Source organism: Molossus molossus, unplaced genomic scaffold (genome assembly GCF_014108415.1).
Source record: "Molossus molossus isolate mMolMol1 unplaced genomic scaffold, mMolMol1.p scaffold_m16_p_20, whole genome shotgun sequence".
In the NCBI taxonomy this organism is placed as follows: domain Eukaryota; kingdom Metazoa; phylum Chordata; class Mammalia; order Chiroptera; family Molossidae; genus Molossus; species Molossus molossus.
Genome location: NW_023425356.1, coordinates 54,054,055 through 54,077,315, shown reverse-complemented (window position 1 = coordinate 54,077,315; position 23,261 = coordinate 54,054,055). Strand labels below are relative to the sequence as shown.

Below are 23,261 nucleotides of genomic sequence, written 5' to 3'. Positions count from 1 at the left end.
ACAGGGCAGCCAGGGGTGGTTTCCTGGGGAGCTCTCTGCCCGTGGGCGGGGAGATTCCCGCGACTGAGGTGGCTGGTTGGGAGGCTGCTGCAGAAGCTCAGGGCTGGCCATATGCTGTGGGGGGGAGGGGCAGCACAGGGATGGGGAGCACTGCACCCCAGGACATGCTGGGTGAGTGAGGAGCGGGCAGAGGGCGTCAGTACAGAGAGCGACAGAAAGTCGGTTAATGCTTCTCCCTTTGCACCCGTGAGGTTCACGTCACCCACAGAAGATGGAGGGGAAATCTAGGGAGCGGGTGTGAGTGTGTTTCCCGCGACGGATCTGAGGTGCTGGTGGCTCCACAGCCAGTGGCCTCACAAGTGGTCAGCTGACTCAGCCTGGGGTGCAGCCTGAAGGGGTGTGACATCCACCTTTCATCAGGCAGTCTCTGAGACAGTTTCTTTCTTTTTTATTGTTGAGAGTGTTACAGATGTCCCCCATTTTTTCCCATTGACCCCCTCCTTCCTGCTCCCACACCCCTCCTGCCTCCCCCAGCCTTATGTCTGGGTCAGTTGGTTGTGCATATATGCGTATAAGTTCTTTGGTTTATCTCTTCCCTCCCCTCCCACCTTTCTCCCTCTGAGGTTTGTCAGTCTGTTCCCTGCTTCCATGACTCTGGATCAGTTTTGGCCGACAGCTTAGTTTGTTCATTATGTTCCATATATAAGTGAGATCATGTGATACTTGTCTTTCTCTGACTGTTACGCTCCGCATAATACTCTCCAGGTCCCTCCATGTCGTCTCTAAGGTGACATGCTTTTTTTTTCTTTATTGATTTTAGAGAGAGAGAAAGGGAGAGGGAGAAACATCGATGAGTGAGAACATCGACTGGCTGCTTCCTGCACGCCCCCCACTGGGGATTTGGCCCACAACCTGGGCATGTGCCCTGACCGGGAATCGAACTGGTGACCTCTTAGTGCATGGGTCGATGCTCCGCCACTGAGCCACACTGGCCGGGCCTGAGTAACATTTTAAAAAATCTATTTTGAAACAACCAATAACAAGTTTTGAACAGCTGTTTAAAAGTAATTGTAAACACCAGTATATCCTGATCCAGTTGGGTTCTGGAATTGGGTCTTCTGACTCCTGTCACTCTGGCCAGATTGCGGTGCTGAGGAGACAGCAGCGGATGATCAAGAACCGGGAGTCGGCCTGCCAGTCCCGCAAGAAGAAGAAGGAGTACATGCTGGGGCTGGAGGCCCGGCTCAAGGCAGCCCTGTCTGAGAACGAGAAGCTGAGGAGGGAGAACGGGTCACTGAAGCGGCAGCTGGACCAAGTCGTGTCAGAGGTGAGAGCTGGTGGAGAGCCGGGCACTGGGGTCAAGGGCCCTTTCTTTCTGAAAAGTCAGGAGGGAATGTCACGTATCAGGCTACGTCGTGTAGAGCGATAGCGTTAGGAAAGGGGCACGGTGGGCCCTGGACCGTCTGCAGGAAGGACGGCTCCGGAGGAGGGCGTCTGAGCGTCCTCAGTCTGTTCACAGTGCTCCTTGCCCTGCTTCTCGGGCGCAGGCACCACCAGGGCTTCGTGTCCTCCGGGCCGCCTGCTGCTCTGGTGCTTCGTGTTGCCGTCGGGTCCAGCAGGTGAACCGGCTCTGTCTGTGCAGCCTGGTATCTCAGGGCCCTGAAGGGCTGTCCTGAGCCAGGGGTGGCCTCTGCCTCTGCCGGCTTCTCCCTTGTTCCATCTGCCCTGTGCCTGTGGGAGCAGCCCTGTGTTACTGAGAACAGTGTTGAAGGGACAGGCACGGACGCGGGAGCATCTCGGGAGAAGGCAGCTTGCTGAGCCCATGGGAGGGAGCTGGGAGGCTCTGCCCTCGCCTTGGACAAGGACCATTTGCTCACCATTCACACAACTGATGAGGAAGAGCATTCCTAGCTGTTGCTTCTTGTGAGCTTGACGTGCAGTTTAATTGCATTTCATGTGTCCTCTCCGTAGAACCAGAGGCTTAAAGTCCCTAGTCCAAAGCGAAGAGCCATCTGTGTGATGGTGCTGTTGGCGCTCGTCATCCTGAACTACGGACCCATCAGGTGAGGGTGCAGACTCTTCTGATATCAGTGCTGAACATTTACATTCCTGTTATTTATTTTTTTTTAGCTCTAGTCATAAGCTAGAGAAAAACAGATTTGTTCTGTTCTGAGAGACGAGGGAGATTTGGACAGGTTGCTTCCCCTTCTGTTCTCTACCTCAGTCTGAAGAAAGTTCATGTTTTTTAGTAAAGGAAACTTAAGTTACCAAACAGATCACTGGCGATGTAGAAAAATCAACGAAGGTAGAAGGCCTTGAAGTCAGACTGTGTGCGTCAGCCCTGCTCGTCCTCTGCTTCGTGGCTTTGTCCCAGGCCAGTGCTCAAGGTCTCCATGCCTCAGTCCTCACCCTGCAGACGGCTGTTGTAACAATGAGCCACCTACCTCGGTGCTCTGGTGCCGGAGCATCAGGGAGGTCACGGCGCTTGGCTGGCTCCCTCCTGCTGGAAAGTCAGCGGCTAGACCAGCAATTCCATTTCTGGTTTCGTGGGTTGGGAAAGGGGATTGAGAATCTGGGCTCTGTGACATCCGGGTGGCGGGGGTGCAGGTCGGCAGCTCAGCACAGTGTGGGGGCACTGCTTTCAGGTCGGCACCGGGGACGGCAGCTCAGAGGGTCCCAGAGGTCTCTGCTCAGACCCGCAGTTGCAGTGCACAGTCACCACAGGCACAGCCAGCACCCTGGACGATGGGGTCAAAGAGAGTCAGGCAGGGGCAAGCCTTCCGAGGCCCGTGCCGCCCTGGTGGGAGAGACGCGGGCAGGTGCGTGTAGCCTGGTGTGACGACAGTGGCCGAGTCAGCAGGGAGAGGGGCGAGCGTGTGTGTGGCCCTGGGGAGGTCTGCAGGGGACTGGGAGGTGCTCGGACACTTTGGGCTGAAGGGCAGTGATGAGGGACATCCCATGAGGAAGCTGAATCTTGAAGCGTGGTAGCAGTTTGCTAGTGCAGAGTGTGGGAAAGGCACCGTGACAAAGTGTCCTGACACTTCCAGAGAAAGTGACAAGTTCGCTGTCTTGTGCACGTGGGCGTGCGCATGAGGAAACTGACTGGAGGTGCAGGTGGGACCAGGTAACGAGGGGCCTCGGACGCGCCGTGTGCTGGTGGAGGCTGACACAGCAGCATCTGTGCGGGAGGAGCATGTGGATGCGTCCAGACAGGGCTGGGCTGAGCAGAAAGCCGTCTGTCCCCACTGCTGGAGGACTCACTCCCGAGGCTCTGCTGTGTCCTGGGCCACCCCTCCCATGTGGCTTGCTCTGCCTTCCTCCCTCCACAGCCCACTTGCCTTCTCACCTCGGCTGCCTGAGGACTCACTCCCTCGTTTGCAGACTCACAGCAGGTACCTGCAGAGCGACACTGTCTGCCAGTGCTGAGCAGGGAGCCGGGATGCAGACAGGCAGACACAGCAGGGGTGCACGGAGGAGTTAAAGGGGTCATGTCAGATACGGGCATGTTCGTGAAGGAACCTGGACGTGACCAGTGATTCTGACAGTGGCCCTCACAGCGGCTCGATCGACAGCCTCCGACGAGCAAGTGCAGACGACGGACGGAGCTGCAGGGGTGTCTGGAGCCCTCCCGAGCCAGTGGGCACTTGGGAGGAAAGGCAGGAACAGAAACCGTCAGTGAATGAAGATCCTCCCAGCTTCAGAGGGGCGGGCTGGGGAGTAGGTAGCCTGGTCCCTCGTGGAAGGAGGAGGTGCTTGTTCCACTGTGTTAAAGGGGTTTGTGTTGGAAACAGACAGCACCACAGCGGAGCCGAGAGTGGGAAAGTGTAAATACGGACATCCTGAGGAACAGCCAGAGGTCACGGAGGCTTTAGGAACCGGAAGCCAAGGTGCAGCGGGAATACGGGGAACTGCTCACATCTGAGAAGCGCGTAGAAAAGCTTAGATTGAAGAAAGCACCAGCGAGAAGAGCCGGAAGGGATGACGAAGTCCCAGCATCTCTACAGGCTGGACTCTGCAGGTACCGAGAGGAAGCAGGAGGGAAGCCAGTCCCGAACCCCCTCCAGGGCTGTTTCTTCCAGAGAAGACTCGGAGGAGCAGTAACGTAGTGGAGCCTTGATTCTAGACACTGAAACCTGCCCCCAAGCCCAGAGTCGGGAGTGGGCTTGTCCCTCCACGCCCGCTGTTCAGAAGCGTCTCTTGATTGACCCATCGCTGGCAGCCCTCCTCACTGCAGGGGTGAGCGTCTTCTGAGGGCCAAGAGTCGGCCAGGGGTCCCCGCTGAACTGGTTTGTGCCACTTGGGATACTTACTGAACGTCTTCCACATCTGTGGCCTTGTGTAGGCAAATGTTACGATGTTTAATTGGTGCAGAAATGTAGGCTTTTAAGAAACAGGCTGTGAGTGCTCACTGAACTTTCCTCGGGTACCACAGAGTGAAGTCTGGCCAGGCAGAGAATTTTAGTCAGGTTTCCAAAACATGTTATGTGCAGGAAGGAGCCTAACCTCAGAACAGACTGCATCACCATACAGAGCTGTCAGTGTTGTTTCTGACATGCAGTGCAGTCGGACTTGTGTGCTTTCCTGGTGTGTGTCCAAGTGAGGAGATACATAACCTGCAGGTTTGGCGGACATGGGTGTGCCTCAGGGGGCATTTCCTGAAGGCACTCGGTGCTGAAAGGTGGATGCATCCCACGTAGAAAGGAAGCGAGTGCTGTGTGCAGAGCTGACTGGTGTGGAGTTCAGGTCACTGCAGAGTCATCACTCAGAAAGAAAGCAAAGTGACCAGACTTAAGAGGGCTGGTTTTTCCTAACCTGTTGCTGGGTGGATGGTGAAGAATGCCTCTTAGCTATTTTTGGCACAGGATACAAGGATCAGGCCCAGTCCTGGTGGCCTGAAAAACAGTGACTCAAGTTTGAATAACACTCAGCTTGTTGGGGTGGAGTGTGTGATTCATAATCATGTTTTATCTTTGAAGGAACTAAAAGTTAATCCAGGTCTCTCTTTTTTTGTTTTTAATCCTCACCTGAGGATATTTTTTCCATTGATTTTTAGGGGGTGGAAGGGAGGGAGGGAGGGAGGGGGAGAGAGACATATTGATTGATTGGGGCTGGGGATCGAACCTGCAACTCAGGTTCGTGCCCTTGACTGGGAATCAAACTGGAGACCTTTTGGCGGGCAGGCTGACGCTCTAACCACTGAAACACACCAGCCAGGGCATAACCCCGGTCTCTTTTTTAAAGATGTATCTCTGGCCCTGGCCGGTTTGGCTCAGCGGTTAGAGCGTCCGCCTGCGGTCCGGAGAGACCCGGGTTCGGTTCCCGCTAAGGGCACGTACCTCGGTTGCAGTTTGTCCCCGGCCCTGGTTGGTCGTGCGGGTGGCAGCCACTCGATGTGTCCCTTTCACATCGATGTTTCCCCCTCTCTCTCTTCCTCTCTCTCCCTCCTACTCTGTCTGTACAAAAAAAATGGAAAAATGTCCTCGGATGAGGATTAAAAAAAAAAGATGTATCTCTGTTGTTGAAAGCATCGTAGATGTCCCCCACCCCCGAAACCCTCTTTCTCGCTGTGCCGTCTCTGGGCACGTGGACCTTTGGGACCTTTGGAAACCCTGTGAAATGGTTATTTCCTATTTTACAGTGAGAGGCTCGAGGGCTCAGAGCCACACCTGGAACCAGGTGTCCTGACTCTGGGCACCGTGCTCGTCCCTCTGTGTTGAGCCAGGCCAGCCTCCTGTGCGCTCAGAGGCAACGTGTGGCGCTCAGATCGGCAGCCGCCGCACATGGGCTTCTGTGGGGGATGAGAACCAGTGTGAGTCTTGCCTGCTGAGGTGGTTGACTTTAAAATTTCCTTGGTTGAACCCTAAGAAAGCAGGTTTTCAAAGGGTGGAATAGATTAGGAGACATGCCATTTTTTGCTCAGCTACTTGGTATGAAAATAGGGTATCTGAAATCATATTTTAAGGATTAAGTGGCTTCGTGCACAATCTGAAACAGTTGTTGGCTTTCGGGATTTCATACATGGAAAGTAAAGCAACACTTCTCACAGCACTGTCCCAGACCTTCGGGGAGATCGAGAGGCCTGTCACGGCTCTGTGCTCCAGGCCTGCTGGCTCACGGCACGAGCGGGCTCACTGGCGTCAGGGTGGTTTTGTGCTTATGACTTGTGACTCTGTGGGAGCAGAGAGGAGCCTGTTTCTGATCCCAGAGACATAGGGACTTCTGTTTTCTTCATAGTTATTTGTTTATTTTGAAATGCTAAACAGACCCGGACTTAAGTTAGTCATGAAAGAGTTTGATTGGATTGCTTTGTTCGTATTTTCACTGGGATGTGCGCTAGTTCCCTGACCCCCACGGTGACCGAGTCATCTCTGCATCACTGGACATGTAATTCTCCCAAAACTGGCGAAAAGGGACGTCAGATGAAGCAAAAACACTCGTGACAAGAATCTAAACATTCCCATCAACACTGACTTTCTCATCTTCTGTCTGTGTGTCCGTTACAAGGACGGTCGAATCCCTCTTGGTGTTTGTGGTGTCACAGTTGTCCTGACGACCTTGAACTTGGGCAGGGAGAGCCCCAGCTGCAGTTCCTCAGATGGTCAGTTTGTCCGTCTGGCCATGTCCCAGGTTCAAGCTGTCACAGCTTCTTTGAGCTTGTCTGTAACTTAGCTTAAAAGAAACTCCATATTAATACTTAAAAAGTGCACGTAATGGAGGACAAAAGCATCTTAAGAACAAGTGGAAAACTTTAAAAGGTTCTTTGTAAAACTTCTTACTATATAACCTTTCAAAGCTCCATCCTGGGCCATTGGATAGCTAATGAAATTGAGACTCGGGCTGTTTGGATCCTGGTTTTTGCCTGTCACTGACCCACTTTCTTGTTTATGACCCTTTGTTGACTCCACAAGGACAGTGTCATGAAGACCTGGTGAAGCCCACTGGGTGAGCGCTGAGCCTTTGGCCAGAAAGAGTGATGTCACTGCGGTGCTGTGGGTGGGGCACGTCAGCGACAGGCTGCGGTAGGGACCACCCCGTGGCCAGCGGGAGTGGTGATCCTGTGGGGCCGTGAACCAGACTGGTCGCCACACTCAAGGCATCTGCCTGTCACTGAGAAGGAAAACGAAACGAGAAGGGAGTTGCCGGTTGTCACAGTGGCTGTAACATCATCCAAAGAAAACCCTCAGTAGAAGGCTCTTAAAAAACCTCCACGTATTAATAATTCTGCATTAATTTAATTAGAAGTCATCCTTATATCATACAAATGGCCACTTTTGATTGTACCTTTCCTCAAGTTTGGAGGCAAACTCCTGTACTCTGAGGACTGTTTCTTTCAGAACCACAGGGCCCTTAGCTGCCCTCTTCGCCAGCCCCATGTCCCTCCTGTCTTCATCCCTCTGAGCTTCCCTGGACCTTGTAACTAGTGTGATTCTGTGCCTGGCAGTGCAGAACAGGAGACTGATGAGCCAGGTTTCTAAGCCCATGACTAGTGGGTTGATGTGTTAGAACAGTTCAATAACTACTGCGGTATTTGATATGTAAGTGTGTGCGTGTGCATGTTTGCATGTACATCTATGTGTATTTGCCCCCAAACACTTAGACCCATCAAGGGAACATACATTGATGAATGAAGGTATTAGGGGGAGAGTGGAGAGAAAGAAGTAAATAGGAAATTTTTGCATGTAAATAAAAGTAGAAGTATTTGATATAGTGATTTTTGTTAGCTGTATTTGCTAGCCTGCCTTCTGGGATTGTGAAAGGCTAATGAACTTGGCTGTTGACAGAGTAATTCCCGTTCCATCCGAAGTGCTTCCTCATTGGAGAACTTTCTATTTCAGTTGTCTGAGTTTAAAACTTGTTTATGTGTATCCTATATTTGTTTCTACTTTTATACATACTAAGAGAGTATTTAAAGGATGTAGAATAGTGACCTTGTTTAAACAGCGTATAGGTAAGGTCCTTTTGTAACATTTGTTTTCAGAACTGTTTTTCGTGCATTCAGGATGCCAGGCCGCGGTCTGACCACATCAGCCGTCTTCCTGCTCCTGTGCCTAGCGTCCTGCTGTGCTTGGCCCTGCGCAGAAGCTCTGGGCGCCACAGAGCTGCGCGCAGCATGTAGGACATGTTTTCATTTCACTTCTTGTTTTGCATTTTTAAATGTTTAGCATGTTGGAACAGGATTCCAGGAGAGTGAATCCTAGCATGAACCCTGCAAATCAAAGGAGGCATCTTCTCGGATTTTCTGCTAAGGAGGACCCGCCCGACAGCATCATCCGGAAAGACAGCCACAGGTAAGGAGGGGGGTGTGCTGAGCTGCTGCAGCGGAGCTGAGACAGGCCTGCAGCAGAGCTCGGCCTCTGGACGTGTTCTGAGCGGAATGGTAGGTGGTTGGTTTGTCCTCTGCCAGGACACTTTCTTATTTATTTATTTATTTTTATCCTCACCTGAGGACATTTTTCCATTTTTTGTTCAGATAGAGCAGGAGGGAGAGAGAGGGAGAGAGAGAAAAATCGACGTGAAAGGGACACATCGAGTGGCTGCCACCCGCACGACCAACCAGGGCCGGGGACAAACTGCAACTGAGGTACGTGCCCTTAGTGGGAACCGAACCCGGGTCTCTCTAGACCGCAGGCTGATGCTCTAACCTCTGAGCCAAATTGGCCAGGGCACTTTTATTTTTTAATGGAGCTTATTTTGTAATTCATTTTGTTTTTTAGAAGAGGTATGAGAATTGGTTCAGATAAAAAAAGTAGACTCCTCCCGTAATCTATAATACATTTGCCTATCATTTAATAGTTAACTGTATATGTTTTTCCAGTCTTAGAAACGTGTGGCATAGATTAAGATGACCAGGTAATTTGTTACCCAAATTGGGACACTTTCTTGAGAATGAAAGGTAGTGCTGGTAATAATTACGTCAGGATAGCGGGTTCCAATCAGGACTGTCTGGCACCTGAGAAAGGAAGCTCACCCCACAGAGGAGGCATCAGCCAGCACCTGCCTGACTCCAGGAATCCCACTCGCACTGTCCTCAGCTCCAGGGCTTTATTTTCTGAGATTTTACCATTGAGGGTTCCCCAGGAACCTGGGACTCTGGCCACTTCAGGGTGGGGTGGACCTAATTGTTTCCAGATGGACATTGGCTGAGTTTCCCTTTTCCTCCCCTCAGCTCCACCCGGTCTCTTTCCTGGTATTTCTTCTATCAGATTTTTGTTTCTAGTCCAAAGAATATTTTTGGCTAATAGAACAAAGCCAGTCAGCACAGATGTGCAGAAATCATTACTAGACTTTATCACGTGGAAATAAAATTACAAATCAGAAAGGTATTTTCAAAGTGGTTGGGGCTTTTCTGATGGCCAAGGGAGTCTGCGTTTCTGTCAGAGTGCAGACCTGACTCTTGGACTGACGCACCGGGCGCCGTCAGGCAGGTGGGTCGCCTCTGTGTGCATGGGCCTTCCCCATGTGCGTGGGCTGCTTGTTCCGACAACGGCCCCTGGGCGGGAAGAGAGGACCTGGATTGTGTGGCAGGGAAGGTCTGTTTCCTCCAGTCCTTCTTGGCCCTCTTGCGTGGCATTCGTACAAGTCTCTTACCTTAAGTGACTTTTCCACTCTGTCAGATCATTTCTGTCAAGGGGCCAGTGGTTCCAGCATTGCCCCTCAATGGAGACTGGTCTCCATCCTTGACCTTCCCTCTGTGGCCCCTCCTTCCTGCAGACACCTGCTCTGCTGTGTGTTGGGTCACGGCCCTCTCGTGGCACCTGGCCATCCAGGACCTGGGGTTTGGGGCTGTGAACTCCAGTTGCCTTTCTGTCCGTCCGCAGTTCACACACAGGCCAGGGCTGTGTCTGCCCACTCAAGTTTATTTCCCCAGATTGCTGCGTCTCCGCACGCATGCGTGCAGCCCCTTCCGTGGCCGTGGTCTCCATGGTGCAGTACGGGCACATGCGCGGTGGGTCCCAGCCCTGCACACTGCTGCCAGCCACGTCCTGCAGCAGGAGCCCCGAATCCTCCCTTCAGCAGCGCTCTTGACGTCTCCAGTAGTTTCCTTGACTTGGCGCGGTCGGCATCTCCTCTGCTCCCGGCCAGTGCGTCTGCTTGGCCCTCGCCTGCTTGCCCAGCTCCCCTAGCTCTCTCCAGACTGGCCTCCCAGTGCTTTGCCTTGTCGAATCCCCTTTGGTGCAGTGGTGTAGGCCAACCTGAAATGGACCCCTTTGCAGGTTTCCGTCCCGTGCTGAATCCCTGCACAGAGGCGCCTCTCTGGTCCAGCTGTCTGCTGCTGAGGGCCCTTCAGTCCCTCACACTGCCGGTTCTCACTGGCTTCTCTTTATTGATTTTAGAGAGAGAAGGGAGAGGGAGAGAGAAAGAGAAACATGATGAGAGAGAACATCGATTGGCTGCCTCCTGCATGCCCCCCACTGGGGATCGGGCCTATAACCCTGGGCATGTGCCCTGACCCGGAATCGAATCAGTGACCTCTTGTTGCATGGGTTGACGCTCAACCACGAGCCACACCAGCTGGGCATGATGGTTTTCTTACAGCAAAGTTCCTAGGCGTTCAGGCTGCAAGAAGACACTTGTGTGCATGTCTGTTTCAGCTACGACCCTTCTGTCTCCAGTGAGAAAGCCCTGATGGTGCTGAGTGAGGAGCCGGTGCTCTACGTCCCGCCCCCTCCGTGCCCACCACTTGTCAACGCCACGGAGTCCCTCAGGTCAGTGTCGTGGCTGGGCCGGCCTGTCCAGGAGCCTAGGACAGGGTGGTTCTGATGGAGTAGCTGGGAGGTTAACGTTAATGTTAAGTGACCGCAGTTGAGTAGACACAGTCACAGCTGCTCTAGAAAGTGAGGAGGACAAGGGTTTTATCAGACTGAGGCTTTCTAGATTTCTCGTGGGAGAATTGGAAAATTTGGATTCTAGTGCCTTGAAATATCTTTTCTCCCTGAGCACTCGAGTTCATTCTTTTTCTTCTCACAGAGGATTTTTTTTTTTTTTATCCTCACCTGAGGACTTTCTTTTTTTTGCATTTAATCTTGAGATAGAGCAAGAGGGAAAGAGGGAGGAAGAGAGAGAGAGAAACATTGATGTGAAAGAGACACATCGAGTGGCTGCCACCCACACGACCCTAACCGGGGCTGGGGACAAACTGCAACCAAGGTATGTGCCCTTAGCAGGAACTGAACCCGGGTCTCTCTGGTCCGTGGGCTGATGCTCTGACCACTGAGCCAAACCGGCCAGGGCGAGAGGATGGTTTTCCAAGGCAGTGATGCACCACGTTGTCAGGATCCCTGACTGTCCCCACCTTGGGCTCCATGTGGCCCAGGAGCAGGAACCACTTCCTGTGGAAAACCTCTCATCCTGCATTTGTACTCGGCAGGTGTTTGGCTGTGGGTGTCTTTGAATTTCAAGCTCATGACTGAGGAGGCTACCACGTAACAATCACATCTTATTAGAAACAACTGGACTTTAAGTATCTTAGCTCTTTCAAATCAAAAGGCAACATTGCGTGCTCTTTGGAACCCAAGAAATGTGGTTGAATTTATCTTTAACCAGGGTTGAGACAGTCATTTCCGTGTGATGTGCATGATCAATGGAGCTGTTTTACAGGCTGAACCACGAACTCCGAGGGTGGGTTCACAGACACGAGGTGGAAAGGACCAAGTCAAGAAGAATGACGAACACTCAGCAGAAAACCCGTATTCTTCAGGTGTGTTTCTGCTCGTTTTCCAGCATGGCTTTGTTGGAAGTCCCCCCAGCTGGTGGTGGTGTCCCTGGAAGACTCAGGAAGCCTGACCCATAGTCACCCCCGCTTTAGTCAAGACAGAGCTATAAACATGCAGGCCCCTGATGAGGCTTCAGAACACACGCAGCAGACAGTGACAGAGCTAGAGGAAGGCAGACGGGACCGCAGCACTACTGGAGGTCGGTGTGAAGTTCACTTCATGCCACCGTCTGCCTCACATGTTTGCACATTGTGACCTTTTGCTCAGTCCCTGTAGCTGCAAATGCCAAAGCTCATTGCCAGTGTGTCAGGGGTTTCTTTGTTGATTGGTGTAAATCTGAGGAAGGCAAATGGCATAGCGGCTTCTATTGGCCTAATATCTCTGTGAGTCCGTTTTCATGGCCAGTCATGTCTTGAGTCCCGGGACAGCAGTCTTGCTTGTTGGTATGCTGTCTTTAGACACTCAGTCCACAGTGTATCTGGGCATGCGGACGTTTGTGTTTAACTCGGTGAACAATAGGATTTAGCTTTATTAAGGACCTTTCACACTTCAGCAACTTTTCATTGGGAAAATAATAATTTTAGCAAACATAAATCGATATATTTTAATAATATATGTATATGACATGGTCATAAAACTTGTGATACTTGAACTGAGCTTTTGGGCTATTTTTTAAAAAAAAATTATGGGAAGTGTCTTAAATGTCTTAATCTCCATAAGACACATCTCCCAGCCCAGAATGGAACCAGAGGAGCTCTGATCTCTGGGCTGGTGCTGAGCCACGTAACTCCCTACATCAAACTGTCCGTGGGAAACTGAATCCTGTAACGAACGCTCATGTGAATGTGGGATGAGTCCGTGTGGGAAGAGCTCCCTGTCATTTCACTATGTGGCAGTAAGTCTCCTGTTTCTCCAGGGCGCCCTGGAGCAAGGCTCCGGCTCTCAGCTCGTGGCGGTCCAGTACACAGAGACCAGCATCAGGTGAGGGTGCGCGGACGGGCCCCGCCCGGGTTGGAGCGAGTTGGAATCGCTTCACTCTTCACGGGTGTGTTTGTGAACCCAGCTGCTGCTAAAGTGGATTTGTAGCCCCGACCGACACTCGGACCACACTGCTGGGTGGCTGTTCGGGGGCACGTGCGTCGTTCGCAGGGGAGGTTCGCTGAGGCAGCCCTGCTCCTGGTCAGGGTGCTTTCCAGGTGCATCGGTGCTGTGGTCTCCACATTCCTGCACGTTTTTTTCTTTAATTTTTTTTATTTTTTTATTGATTTTAGAGAGAGGAAGGGAGAGGGAGAGAGAGAGAAACTTTGATGAGAGAGGACATCGACTAGCCGCCTCCTGCATGCCCCCACTGGGGATCGGGCCCCCAACCTGGGCATGTGCCCTGACCAGGAATCGAACCGGCGACCACTTGGTGCAGGGTCGACGCTCGGCCACTGAGCCACACCAGCCGGGCTCCTGTGCTTCTCGATGGCGGTTCCATGGTTTCAAGTGGCTGAGCACCGTGCGGGAGCGCTAGTGCCCAGCGCAGGGAGGTGGTGCCTGGGGAGGGCGTGCTGGGCGAGCCGCAGGCAGGCCGGCAGGTCCCCTGAGCCCAGTGTGGTGCTGAGCAGTGACGCTCAGGACAGGAGTCTCCGAGCAGAAACAGACCAGGCTACACATTGATGGGTCATTGAGGACGCTGTGGCCAGGGGCTCGCAGGAACCTGACCCTGCTGTCCCCAGGTCCAGGAGACTGGACGGCTCGCCACCTGCTGGCTCTGTTCCCACAGCACACGAGAGCCCCGGGTCGTGATTGCCGGTATCGTCCATCATCATGGCCGGAAATGGAGAGGAAGGTCTGTGGCTCACTCAGAGCTTCCTTCTAGGCCACTGCTTTCTCCTCTTGGGTTAACAAGGTTGATGGAAACATAAACATTTACTGAAACCATAAAAGAACATATAAGGAAAAGACACGTAAGCTTTACTTCTGGAGAAGTGAGCATGATTTCTCTCCTGTCCTCTCAGCTGCTTCCCGTGCTGCTCGGAGCCTTGTCAGGACGGGCCCCTGCCGCGAGGCCTCGGGCCCGCTGGGTCGGAGCTGTCACTCTCCAGGCCCTGTCCTGCTCTTCGGCGTCTGTGGCCAGCAGCTGAGCAGGGCCTTTGGAACAGGACCCTTCGGTGCTTCATGCGCCAGCCACACCCCTGACCCAGTAGTAGTCGTTTTGTCAGTGAGGAGACCAGGGTTGCTCAGAGGTAGATCCCCGAGGACACCCTGAGGAGGAGGGCAGAAGGCTAAGCCAGGCCTGTTCACCCTAAGCCCTTTCCACCCTCCGTAGCCTGAGAGGTGAGACCTGCACGGGCCCCACAAGGGGATAGTGCTGTCCTCAGACACAGGCCCGACAGGGGGCAGTGCTGTCCTCAGAATCCATTCTTGTCACCAGATGGTTGGTGTCACGCAGACCAGGGCCGAGATCTGCTTTCTGACATCTGTCATCTTCACATGCTCCCAACGGGCTTGACTACCTGGAACGTGTAGTCTCGATTCAGAGACGAGTTTTAGCTTCATTGAGTTGGATCTCACACACCTCCGACCTTGGGCTCTTCAGAATGTTACAGAAAACTGCCGAATGCCGCTTGTGTGTGGTTGAGATGCTCACAGGCAGACGTGGGCCGAGACGGGAGTAGTTCTGAGGGGTGTGGCGTTCTGTGGTGTGAGAACACCCCCTCTTTCTCGGCAGGAACCCAGGGAGCGAGCTCCAGGTGTATTACGCGCCCCCCAGAGGTTACCAAGCCTTCTTTGATGCCATCCGCAGAAGGGGAGACACATTTTACGTTGTGTCATTTCGAAGGGTAAGTGCATTTTGAAAGGATAAAGGGCGCGTTTGTGGGGACCTGCTCTGTACGAAGCGCTGGGCTGCGTGCTGGGACACAAGACAGTATGGAAAGGGAGCTGTGGGGTGAGCGGAGCCGTCTCTGCCATGGCCCCTGGCGGACCCACTGCAGCCGGTGGAGGTGAGCACGGGCCGTGCCAGGCAGGGACGTTGTCTCGAGGGAGCGTGAACTCCTCACTGGTGTCTTGTCACCCGGTAGCCGCGCTGTTGGTCAGAACCACAGGGGAAGTGAAAACATAAAGGCTCCTGTTTAGCTTGTGGGATTGCCGTCTACTGACGGGAAGTCGACATCCCGCAGGTAGGTTCCGGATGGGCTGTGGCCTGGTGAGTGCTTGGGCTGGTCAGGCCTGGGTCCTGAGATTCTCTCCTCTGTCCCTCAGCAGACACTCACCCCTGCTGGGGAAGGACATGTTAGATGCCAGTCAGGTCATGCCGAAGTCAGTGTTTATAGGAGCATCTCTGAGTGTTACACAGTAAGACTAAAAGGAAAACATACATTGCTGTTTATTTGATCTGTTCTTCCTATAAAATGAAAATACATTCTTCATGGAGTTGCTGTACGATACCTCTGTGCTGTATGTTAAACCAGGAGCAAATGAATGAGGTAGAATTGGTAGTTTGTTTCCTACTTTTTTCTTTTCTTTTAAAGAACGTGGAGGGTATGGCTCTAAATAAGCATATTCCAACAGCAGAGGAAAAGTGCATTTCCACTCACTGTGACCACTGGAGCTCCCGGGGGCTCCGACCCTTCCTGCGGTGTGAGTACCCAGGAGCGCCGAGCCGCGGCACCAGAGACCTGACCCTTGAAGGCGAGGAAGTCAGGCGTTTCTTTCACGTGTTTCTGGCTGTCAGCCACATGTGCGGAGCCGTCTGGAACCTCGAGCGGTGGCAAGGTTTCCGCCGCAGCCTCAGCCCGGGCGGCTCCGGCAGGGGCAGCTGAGAGCGGCTTCTGGGTCTCGGCAGCAACTGCTTCTGATGAGGACCCGCGTTCTGCTTCAGCGTCCACGGGGTTCTGTCCAGAGTGGACGGACAGCCGACTCAGAAGTGGGGTCCAGCACCGTGAGGAGACCGACGGCTGTTAGGATGGGTGTGTTGAAGTGCATGTTACGGAATATGCCTCAGAAGGGTGTTTCTGACGCTCCGATAGCCGAATGCTTAGTCCAGGGTGATTTCTCGGCCATGTCATCAAAACAGGAAAGTGTGTCAGAGGCAGGGCCGTGCCTGGGCCGGGCCAGGGAGGAGAACACTCTGTCAGGGAGAAGCCCTCCTGCCTCACGAGGGGGCGGTGCTCTCCCTCAGCTCAGGCCCGCAGGCCTCCTGTGGCCGAGCCCTTGCCCCACTCTGCTGTGTGCGGTCCTGGTGGGGGCGTCAGCCCTCTTAGCCGCCGTGTTCCGGGGGACCCTCCTTTCTCCTCGGGGACGCTCGTCTGCTCGGGTGCTCCATCTCCTGCTGACTGCGGTCACGTTTCGCGTTAGGGAAAAGTAAGGACCCTGAGCCTCATAGACAGTCATTAGGGACAACATCCTTTCTTCTCTCTTGGTTTGTTTTCACAGTGGGATACGGAGCTAATTTCACCACGATGACCATAAACCATGTCATGGGAAAGGAATTTGGTTCTTAGACCCTGGGTGGTTTCTTCTGTTCTTGCTAAATGAAAATGAGAGTAGTGATGCTTCCTGACTCTTCGGCGTTGATTGTTACATGTGATGACCCACTGTCCAGGCACGCAGCCCTCACCCCTCGTCCCACACCTCGTCCCGTCACAGTGGACCTGCCGAGCGAGTTCCCAGAGCAGACCTCACTTGGGAGAGGGTGCTCCCTCCCTGCAGCTCGCGTCCCCTGGGCCTGCAGAGCTGACCCTGCTCTTCCCCTGGGCCCCCCTGGAAGTCTCACCCACACAGGGCCCTCCCTGCTCTGTGCAGTCCAGGAGGTCACACCTTATCTCCCTCCCGTCCTAGCGTCTCCTCTTCTCTTCTCTGGGACTGTTTTCCTGTGATCTGGGCAGGGTGGTAGAAAGTAACTTTTTCCTGAGTCACGTGGAGTTGGCGTGACTGATACATTAATAAGAAAACATCCAGTCAAGTTTAATGACTTTTTTCCTTAATGCTTTCATAGGATAGTGTATTTAGGGAGGGAGGGCTGGGTTCTGGAGCGCAGGACGGATACCTCCCGAGGGATGCAGCTCGGGTGGAGCGGGGCAGGCGACCGCAGAGGGTGAGACGGCCTGGGAGGAGGCGGGAGAGCGCATCCACTCTGTGAGGACCTCGCGAACACCCACTGCTGTCGGCCCGCGGGAGCTGGGAGGGGCTGTGTCCCTGCCCGTTCGCAGCAGGAGCAGGTTCTCCTGGGCCCCGCGCTTCCGATCCTTTCAGGGAACACTTTCAGGGAACACTTTTTACCTCTTCTGTGACCTTCGTCCCAGTGCTGTCCTCAGGTGAAACGCAGACACTGAAGACTCTTTCCTGTTCGACACGACAGTGTCACACCCAGGAGAGCCCGAGCCACAGCTCTGCCCCCCAGGCTGTCCCCTCCTGTCTTCTAGGGGAAAGTGCCTGTTTGGGTGCCGTGCCCCTTCTTGGTCTCATGAGTTCACAGCCGTGCCGTAGGTGTGGACTTGGCCGGGTCGCATTGTGACGGAAGAGGCGCAGGAAGTGCCGCTCTGTCTCCTGCTTCGTGATTGCATGTGCCCTGGGCCTTGCAGCCCCATCTGGTCACTCCTGGCCAGCAGCCCTGGAAGTGCACCTCTGTGTCTCCGCACGTGGCTCCTCAGGCTGCACACAGCAGGAGCCTGGTGTGCAGAAGGCTGTGGGGTCGGCGGCCCTGCATCGGACCCGGAAAGGGCTGCGGCAGTGGGCGGCCCTGCCTGTGCGCAGGCCTCTCCTCTGGGGAGTGAGTGAGCCTCAGGGCTCCCTGGGGTGCTGGGCTCTGCAGCTTGGCTTTTCGAGAGCAGCGTCTCGTGCTGTCCCGATTGTTCTCATTGAGGTCCCAAGCCTCTTAAAAGCAGGAAGTATCATGTGACTTTTTATTACCACCCTTGACACTGAGCCCAGCACCAGCTCCCCAGGACGGCTCTGGGTGAGAAGTCACAGCAATGGCAGCTCCATGTCTTTCATCATCTAAAGGGTGTTTTTACATTTGTTCTGTCTGAAGAAATTCGAACCTGTTTCCTGGTCCAAGCAGTAGCCCAAGCCATGCTGATTCCCGTGGGAAGTTTCATCAGAGGTGGCTGCCCAGCCTCAGCCTCGGACATCGCTGGGTGACGCGTGCGTCAGCTCCCGTAGCACGAGGCTGGCAGCACAGGGTTTGATGCTCAGCACGAGCATTTGGCACGGACCGTGGTCGGACCACACTGCTCTCCGTTTCGGAGAAGGGATGGTGTCTCGTGTCTGTGTGGATTCAGGCAGCAGGAGCCACTTGAAGCTCCGGATGAAGTGCAGGAAAGGCGCTGCCTGGTGCTGGAAGGTTGGCAGTAACGTTCTTGGTGCAGAAGTCCATCTCTCTGCACGGCCACGGGGAGAGTGCCACCGGCGGGCAGTGATGTTTCCGCAGGTCACGCCTGGAGCAGGATCTGACACGTGCCTGGAAGAAGGGGGTGTTTCCGTAATGCACGTTATTTATTCCTTGGAGATTTCTGTTTAGTATATATACTTTTACAAAAAAACCTGCAGGGGCAAAAGGGATTTCCTTGGTCTCCTCCGAAAGGGACACAGATCCTCTTGTTTCGGGGCTTCACAGCTTGGGTCTGGAGTTTGCCATTTCCTGTCTGCGCTGTTACGGTCTCTCAGCCAAGTTCTTTCTCCAGCTGGCGAGGAACTGAGTGCGGGAGTTTGGAAAGATACTCTTATCTAAGAAGAGCGACGTTTTAAACAATCTTTAGAAGGCATTTTTTTCTAATTAATTTTTTGATATATATTTTAATATTGTCTCTCATTTTTCAATTTTGCTTATGAAACGACCCATTTTACTTAAATTTACCAACTGCAGGTATTGTGATAAAACGACTTCCCAGCTTGATAGGTAACAAAATGCTACCAAACAACTACTTTGATTTATACTTCTTTTCTAACTTGTGAGTTTGAATATTTTCATTTATTATATAAATTTTATTGATTTAATTGGGGTGACATTGGTTAATAGAGTTATACGGGTTTCAGGGGTACAGTTCTATAATACCTCATCTGTGCATTGTATTGTATGCTCACCACCCCCAAGAAGTCTCCTTCCCTCACCGTTTATCCCCCTTCCCCTCCTCTTCCCCACCCCCTTTCCCTCTGAGCACCACACCATCATCTGTCTATGGGGCATTTTTGTTTGTTTGTTTTTTGCTTAACCCCATCACCTATTTCACCCAGCCCCCCGACCCCCTTCCCTCTGACAGCTGTTAATTAATTTTTTCTAAAATATGTTTTTATTGATTTTTAGAGAAGAAGGGAGAGAGAGAAAATCGATGCTGCCTCCTGCACGCCCCCTGCTGGGGGTCGAGCCTGCAACCCCAGTGTCTGCCCTGACTGGGAATCCAACCCGGTGCATGAGTCATGGGTCAAGATCAACCAACCCAGCCACATCCACCAGGCTGCTAATTAATTTTTAACTTACTTGGAAGTACACTGTCATTCAGATCGAAAGCACATTACAGAAAACAGAGCAGAGTTGTCTGAGTACCCACTGCGACCTCACCCACTGCATCAGTGACGTCCGCTGTGTCCCTTTGCTGTCTGCTTTCAGTTCATTCGAATCCTTCAGTGCAGGGCCCAGTGCAGTTCACAGACCTTTCACCTCCACCATCTTGTTAGTTCCTTACATGCACTGAAGAGTATTCCCAGTCCTGTTCACGGGAAGAGGGGCACAGGGACATGAAGAGGCTGGTTGAGGTCACACAGGGTGAACGCAGACTGGGCTGTCCGGTGACCTGCACCACTGTGACTGCCAGGGGACTTCTTCCCGTCCTGGTGGTGTGCTAGGTCGCAGTGGGCAGAGGACAGCAGTGGCCAGTGCGGGTCTCCGGGCGGCTGGGATTCCCGCAGGACAGTCCCATGGTTCCGTCCCATGTTAATCGCGTGAGTGTGGACTGAGCACTTTATCAGGTTACACGTTCCTAACAGTGAAGGATGACTGAGTGGTCCGAGAGAGTATAATGCAGCTTCAGATTTCAAACAGGGAACAGGGTTGATAGGCTTTGGGAGTTTCCGGTTTCTTTTTAAAACAATTAGAAAAAATCTTTGCTGTTTATTAATAAGGAATCATTTGCCAGAATGGTCACTACTTGAACGATCGGTCTGCAGAAGTTCTTGCAGTGAAGAGGGTTTTGCGCATGTGTGCAGGCATTTCGGCACGGACTGCGTGGCAGGTCCCGAGATGAGACGCGTCTGGTCTGAGGCTCCTCGTGCAGGGAGCTCCTGCTGTGGTTCTGGTCGGTCGTTTGCTCCTTGGCTCTGTCACAGAGCTGGCAGCAGAAGGAATCAGTTATTTGGACTTTTCCGTTGCAAACTCTCAAATAACTTGTATGTTTGAGAAATGGTCGTTCAGTAGTTTCTGTGACTAGGCTCATGTGTAGAATACCCACGGGCACAGAGGACTTACAGCTCTCGCATGATCGGAGGTGTCGGAGTTCTCGGGCGGTGGGCCAGGCGTCCGAGCCGGGACAGCGGCAGAGGTCGTGGTTCCTGGGCTGTGTCGCGTGGTCTTTGCTCCACGGCATGTTCCTCGTGTGCGTGTTTGTGTGCCTTGTGGGCTGCGTGCCTGTGGGTGAGGCTGTTCGTTCCGTGGTGGCCCTGCGAAGGCTGGTGCTTGGGGGATTATTCACGCCCTGGGACCCTGTGTTCTGTGTCCTGCCTCAGAAGGTTACTGGCACTGGGGTTTTCAGAAACAAAGAAGGGAATTCTTCTCAGTGATGTTTAGAGTTACTTTTGTAATTTGAACAAAAATGCAGATTTAAAAATCTAGACTCTGCTTTGCTGTGGATGGACATTTCGCTGCAGAGTCACTCCTGATAGACCCCAGTCCCCGCAGAGGTGAGGCGCTGATCGTCTTCTCACCAAACTGAGACTGTTCGTGTTGAGGGGCCGTTTCCCGAAGCAGAGCTGCGCTTCACATCCTGCGTGTGTGAGGGGAGGTGCTCATGCACAGTGCACCCCTGCAGACCCCGAGACTGCGCTGCCACTCGTGCTCCGTGACGGGAGGGCACGGTCTCCTGTCTGCAGGGCCTTGCCTGGGAAACACCCAGGTGCAGCAGACTGCATCCCCCTCCCAGCTCCAGGTCTGTGTCCTGTTGAACGTGCGTGGACACTGTCCTCTGAGAAGGTCTGCCGTGTCCTGTTAAAACATTTGAATTACTAAGTGATTCAGTGTAGTGGAGTTAGTGCATTTTAAGGGCTTTGAAAAACAATGATAACATAATAACCTAATGTCAAGTTAGAAGTTGGGCCCATAAATTCATGAGTTTGGTGGGGTTTTTTTTATCCTCACCCGAGGACATTTTTCCACTTTTTTTGTTCAGATAGAGTGGGAGGGAGAGAGAGTTCGGTTTTTTAATAGCTGGTCACTTTGTAACTTATTTAGTGGTCACTTTCATAGTGCTTATAGTATGCAGTCTTCGTCCTCACCAGGGCCCTCTGAGGCGGGTGCAGTTGTTGTCCTCATTGTACAAGGGGCACCTGATGCACAGAGAGGTCAGTTCACTTGTCCAACGAGACATAGCTTGGAAGTGAAAGGTCAGCTCTAGGGTCTTTCTCTGACTACTCCCCTTCTAGAACTTTTATATCCAAGTGCCTTCATCTTCCAAGAATTCAACATGGAATTTAATTTAAATTTTTTTTTTTTTATCCTCACCTGAGGACATTTTTCCATTTTTCGTTCAGATAGAGTGGGAGGGAGGGAGAGGGAGAGAAACAGCGACGTGAAAGGGACACATCGAGTGGCTGTCACCCGCACGACCCAACCAGGGCCGGGGGCAAACTGCAACCGAGGCACATGCCCCTAGAGGGAACCGAACCCAGGTCTCTCCGGACCACAGGCCAACGCTCTAACCGCTGAACCAAATCGGCCAGAGCTCAACCCAGAATTTAATTCAGTTGGTCTCTCTGCTCACAACATAGAGAGTTGCCTTAGGTTTATTTTCCAGAGAGAACAAGAGCAGAGGGGAGGCCGTGGGACCTGGCCAGCGCGGCCTGGAAGTGAGGTGCTGGGGCCAGTGTGTGCGCTGCAGGTGGGAGAGGTGAGGGTGACGTGCACGCTGAAGAGAGACTGCTGTGGTGTGTGTACCACGGAAATGTAAGAAGAGTGTACATGTGTTTTACTTTTGACAGATATTTTAAAGAAAAATAAGTCAGTGTTTGTTCCTCATCTGAACTAACGTTTTCTTTGTGAAGCAAAGCATGGGGAAAGTTGAGAACAATTTTTGTTTATTTGCAGTAGGATGACCAAAAAATTAAGACCAGATTTAAAAAAATAAAATTGTATTTAAAATATTGCTTAAGACATCAGAGTCTTCCAAATCGTACATAAGGAGCTGGTTTTTAATAATGGTAAAGAGTTCTTAAAATATAATAAAGGTCAATAGAACTATTTCTAATCTAATTTATATGCAGATGGTCTTGGAGTTGTTCCTCCTATGAAGTCAGAAAACTAGCAAAGTAGCCTGTTAAAGCAACCACATTTGGTGCGAGTTTTTTGGTGATGTCACAGACTTAATTAAGGAGGCAGCAATTATGATCGTTGGGAAAAGCTGGTGATGTATGACCTGACTCTGGAGGAAGGTCTGAAGCACTGTGTCATTTCCTCCCCTCCCCCACACAGGGCGATTTGTTCATCTTGGACTCCGATTTAACTTTGACACCATCCGCAGGTCTGGACACTGGCACTTACTTGGTGTTTAGTTGTGTGGCATTTATTTCCAGGCATTGATGCTGATCTGTAACGAGCCTGTTGTGGGTGGGCTCTGAGGACGTCAGCTCACAGCATGGCATCACCCTGGAGCCAGGACAAGGTTAGGTCAGCTGAGACTGGGAGGGTGTGTTGGTCTAGCTAATAATCTCGGGATTTTTGCTTAATGTCTGTTTACCCTACCGGGCCTTGTGCACCCTGAGGGCAGGGACTCAGTCTCTCTCAGTCATCTCCGTATCCCGGTATCCAGCCTGGAACCAGGCATGGAACAGGTGGTCAGTACGTCCTGAGTGAATGAGCCCACAGATGAGCTGGGTACCACATCTACCAGTTTGACACCCACATTCTGAATGAATCTGTACCTTCACCATAATGTGACGAGACTTGGTAGCAGCCGAGCGGGTCCAGTGTTTTCATCAGAGCGTCCACGTTTCACGGTCAGCCCAGGAGTCGGTCTTTGGAAAACAGTGAATTCAAATGCATTTGTAAAGGGCTAGGTCCCTTTGCATGAAGCTCTGTGCCCAGTAAGTCCCCACAGGGACAGAGAAGATCTTTTCAGTCAGGACGCTGACCAGACTGCAGAGTCGCTTTAAGCTCTAGAGTGACGCTCGCAGCCTGAGTGAGCTGTGCTCCCCTCACGGTCTGGCACCCTGGCTGGGCGACAGCGCGGCATCTGTCCGTACCCCACACTGGTGCTGTGGTTATAGGAGGCGTTCAAGGAAAGCTTGTCACTGCACAGTGCTCAAACCTTCCATAGCCGATACCGGAATGATCGTAGTCATCTCTGTCTGACTGCA

At 52.6% G+C, this 23,261-nt stretch overlaps 1 protein-coding gene across 2 annotated transcripts in view; it reads left to right on the top strand.

Moving 5' to 3' along the window:
* The window catches only part of ATF6 (activating transcription factor 6), an 88,839-nt gene that overhangs the window by 26,636 nt on the left and 38,942 nt on the right, over positions 1-23,261 (top strand). The window contains exons 8-14 of one of the 2 annotated variants that reach the window (XM_036273069.1): positions 1,142-1,327; positions 1,972-2,063; positions 8,163-8,288; positions 10,614-10,706; positions 11,599-11,698; positions 12,631-12,695; positions 14,431-14,542. In XM_036273069.1, coding sequence (XP_036128962.1) covers positions 1,142-1,327; positions 1,972-2,063; positions 8,163-8,288; positions 10,614-10,706; positions 11,599-11,698; positions 12,631-12,695; positions 14,431-14,542 — 774 coding nt within the window. Of the gene's footprint in view, positions 1-1,141; positions 1,328-1,971; positions 2,064-8,162; positions 8,289-10,592; positions 10,707-11,598; positions 11,699-12,630; positions 12,696-14,430; positions 14,543-23,261 lie in introns of both variants that reach the window. The other variant, XM_036273068.1, reaches the window with a different exon arrangement.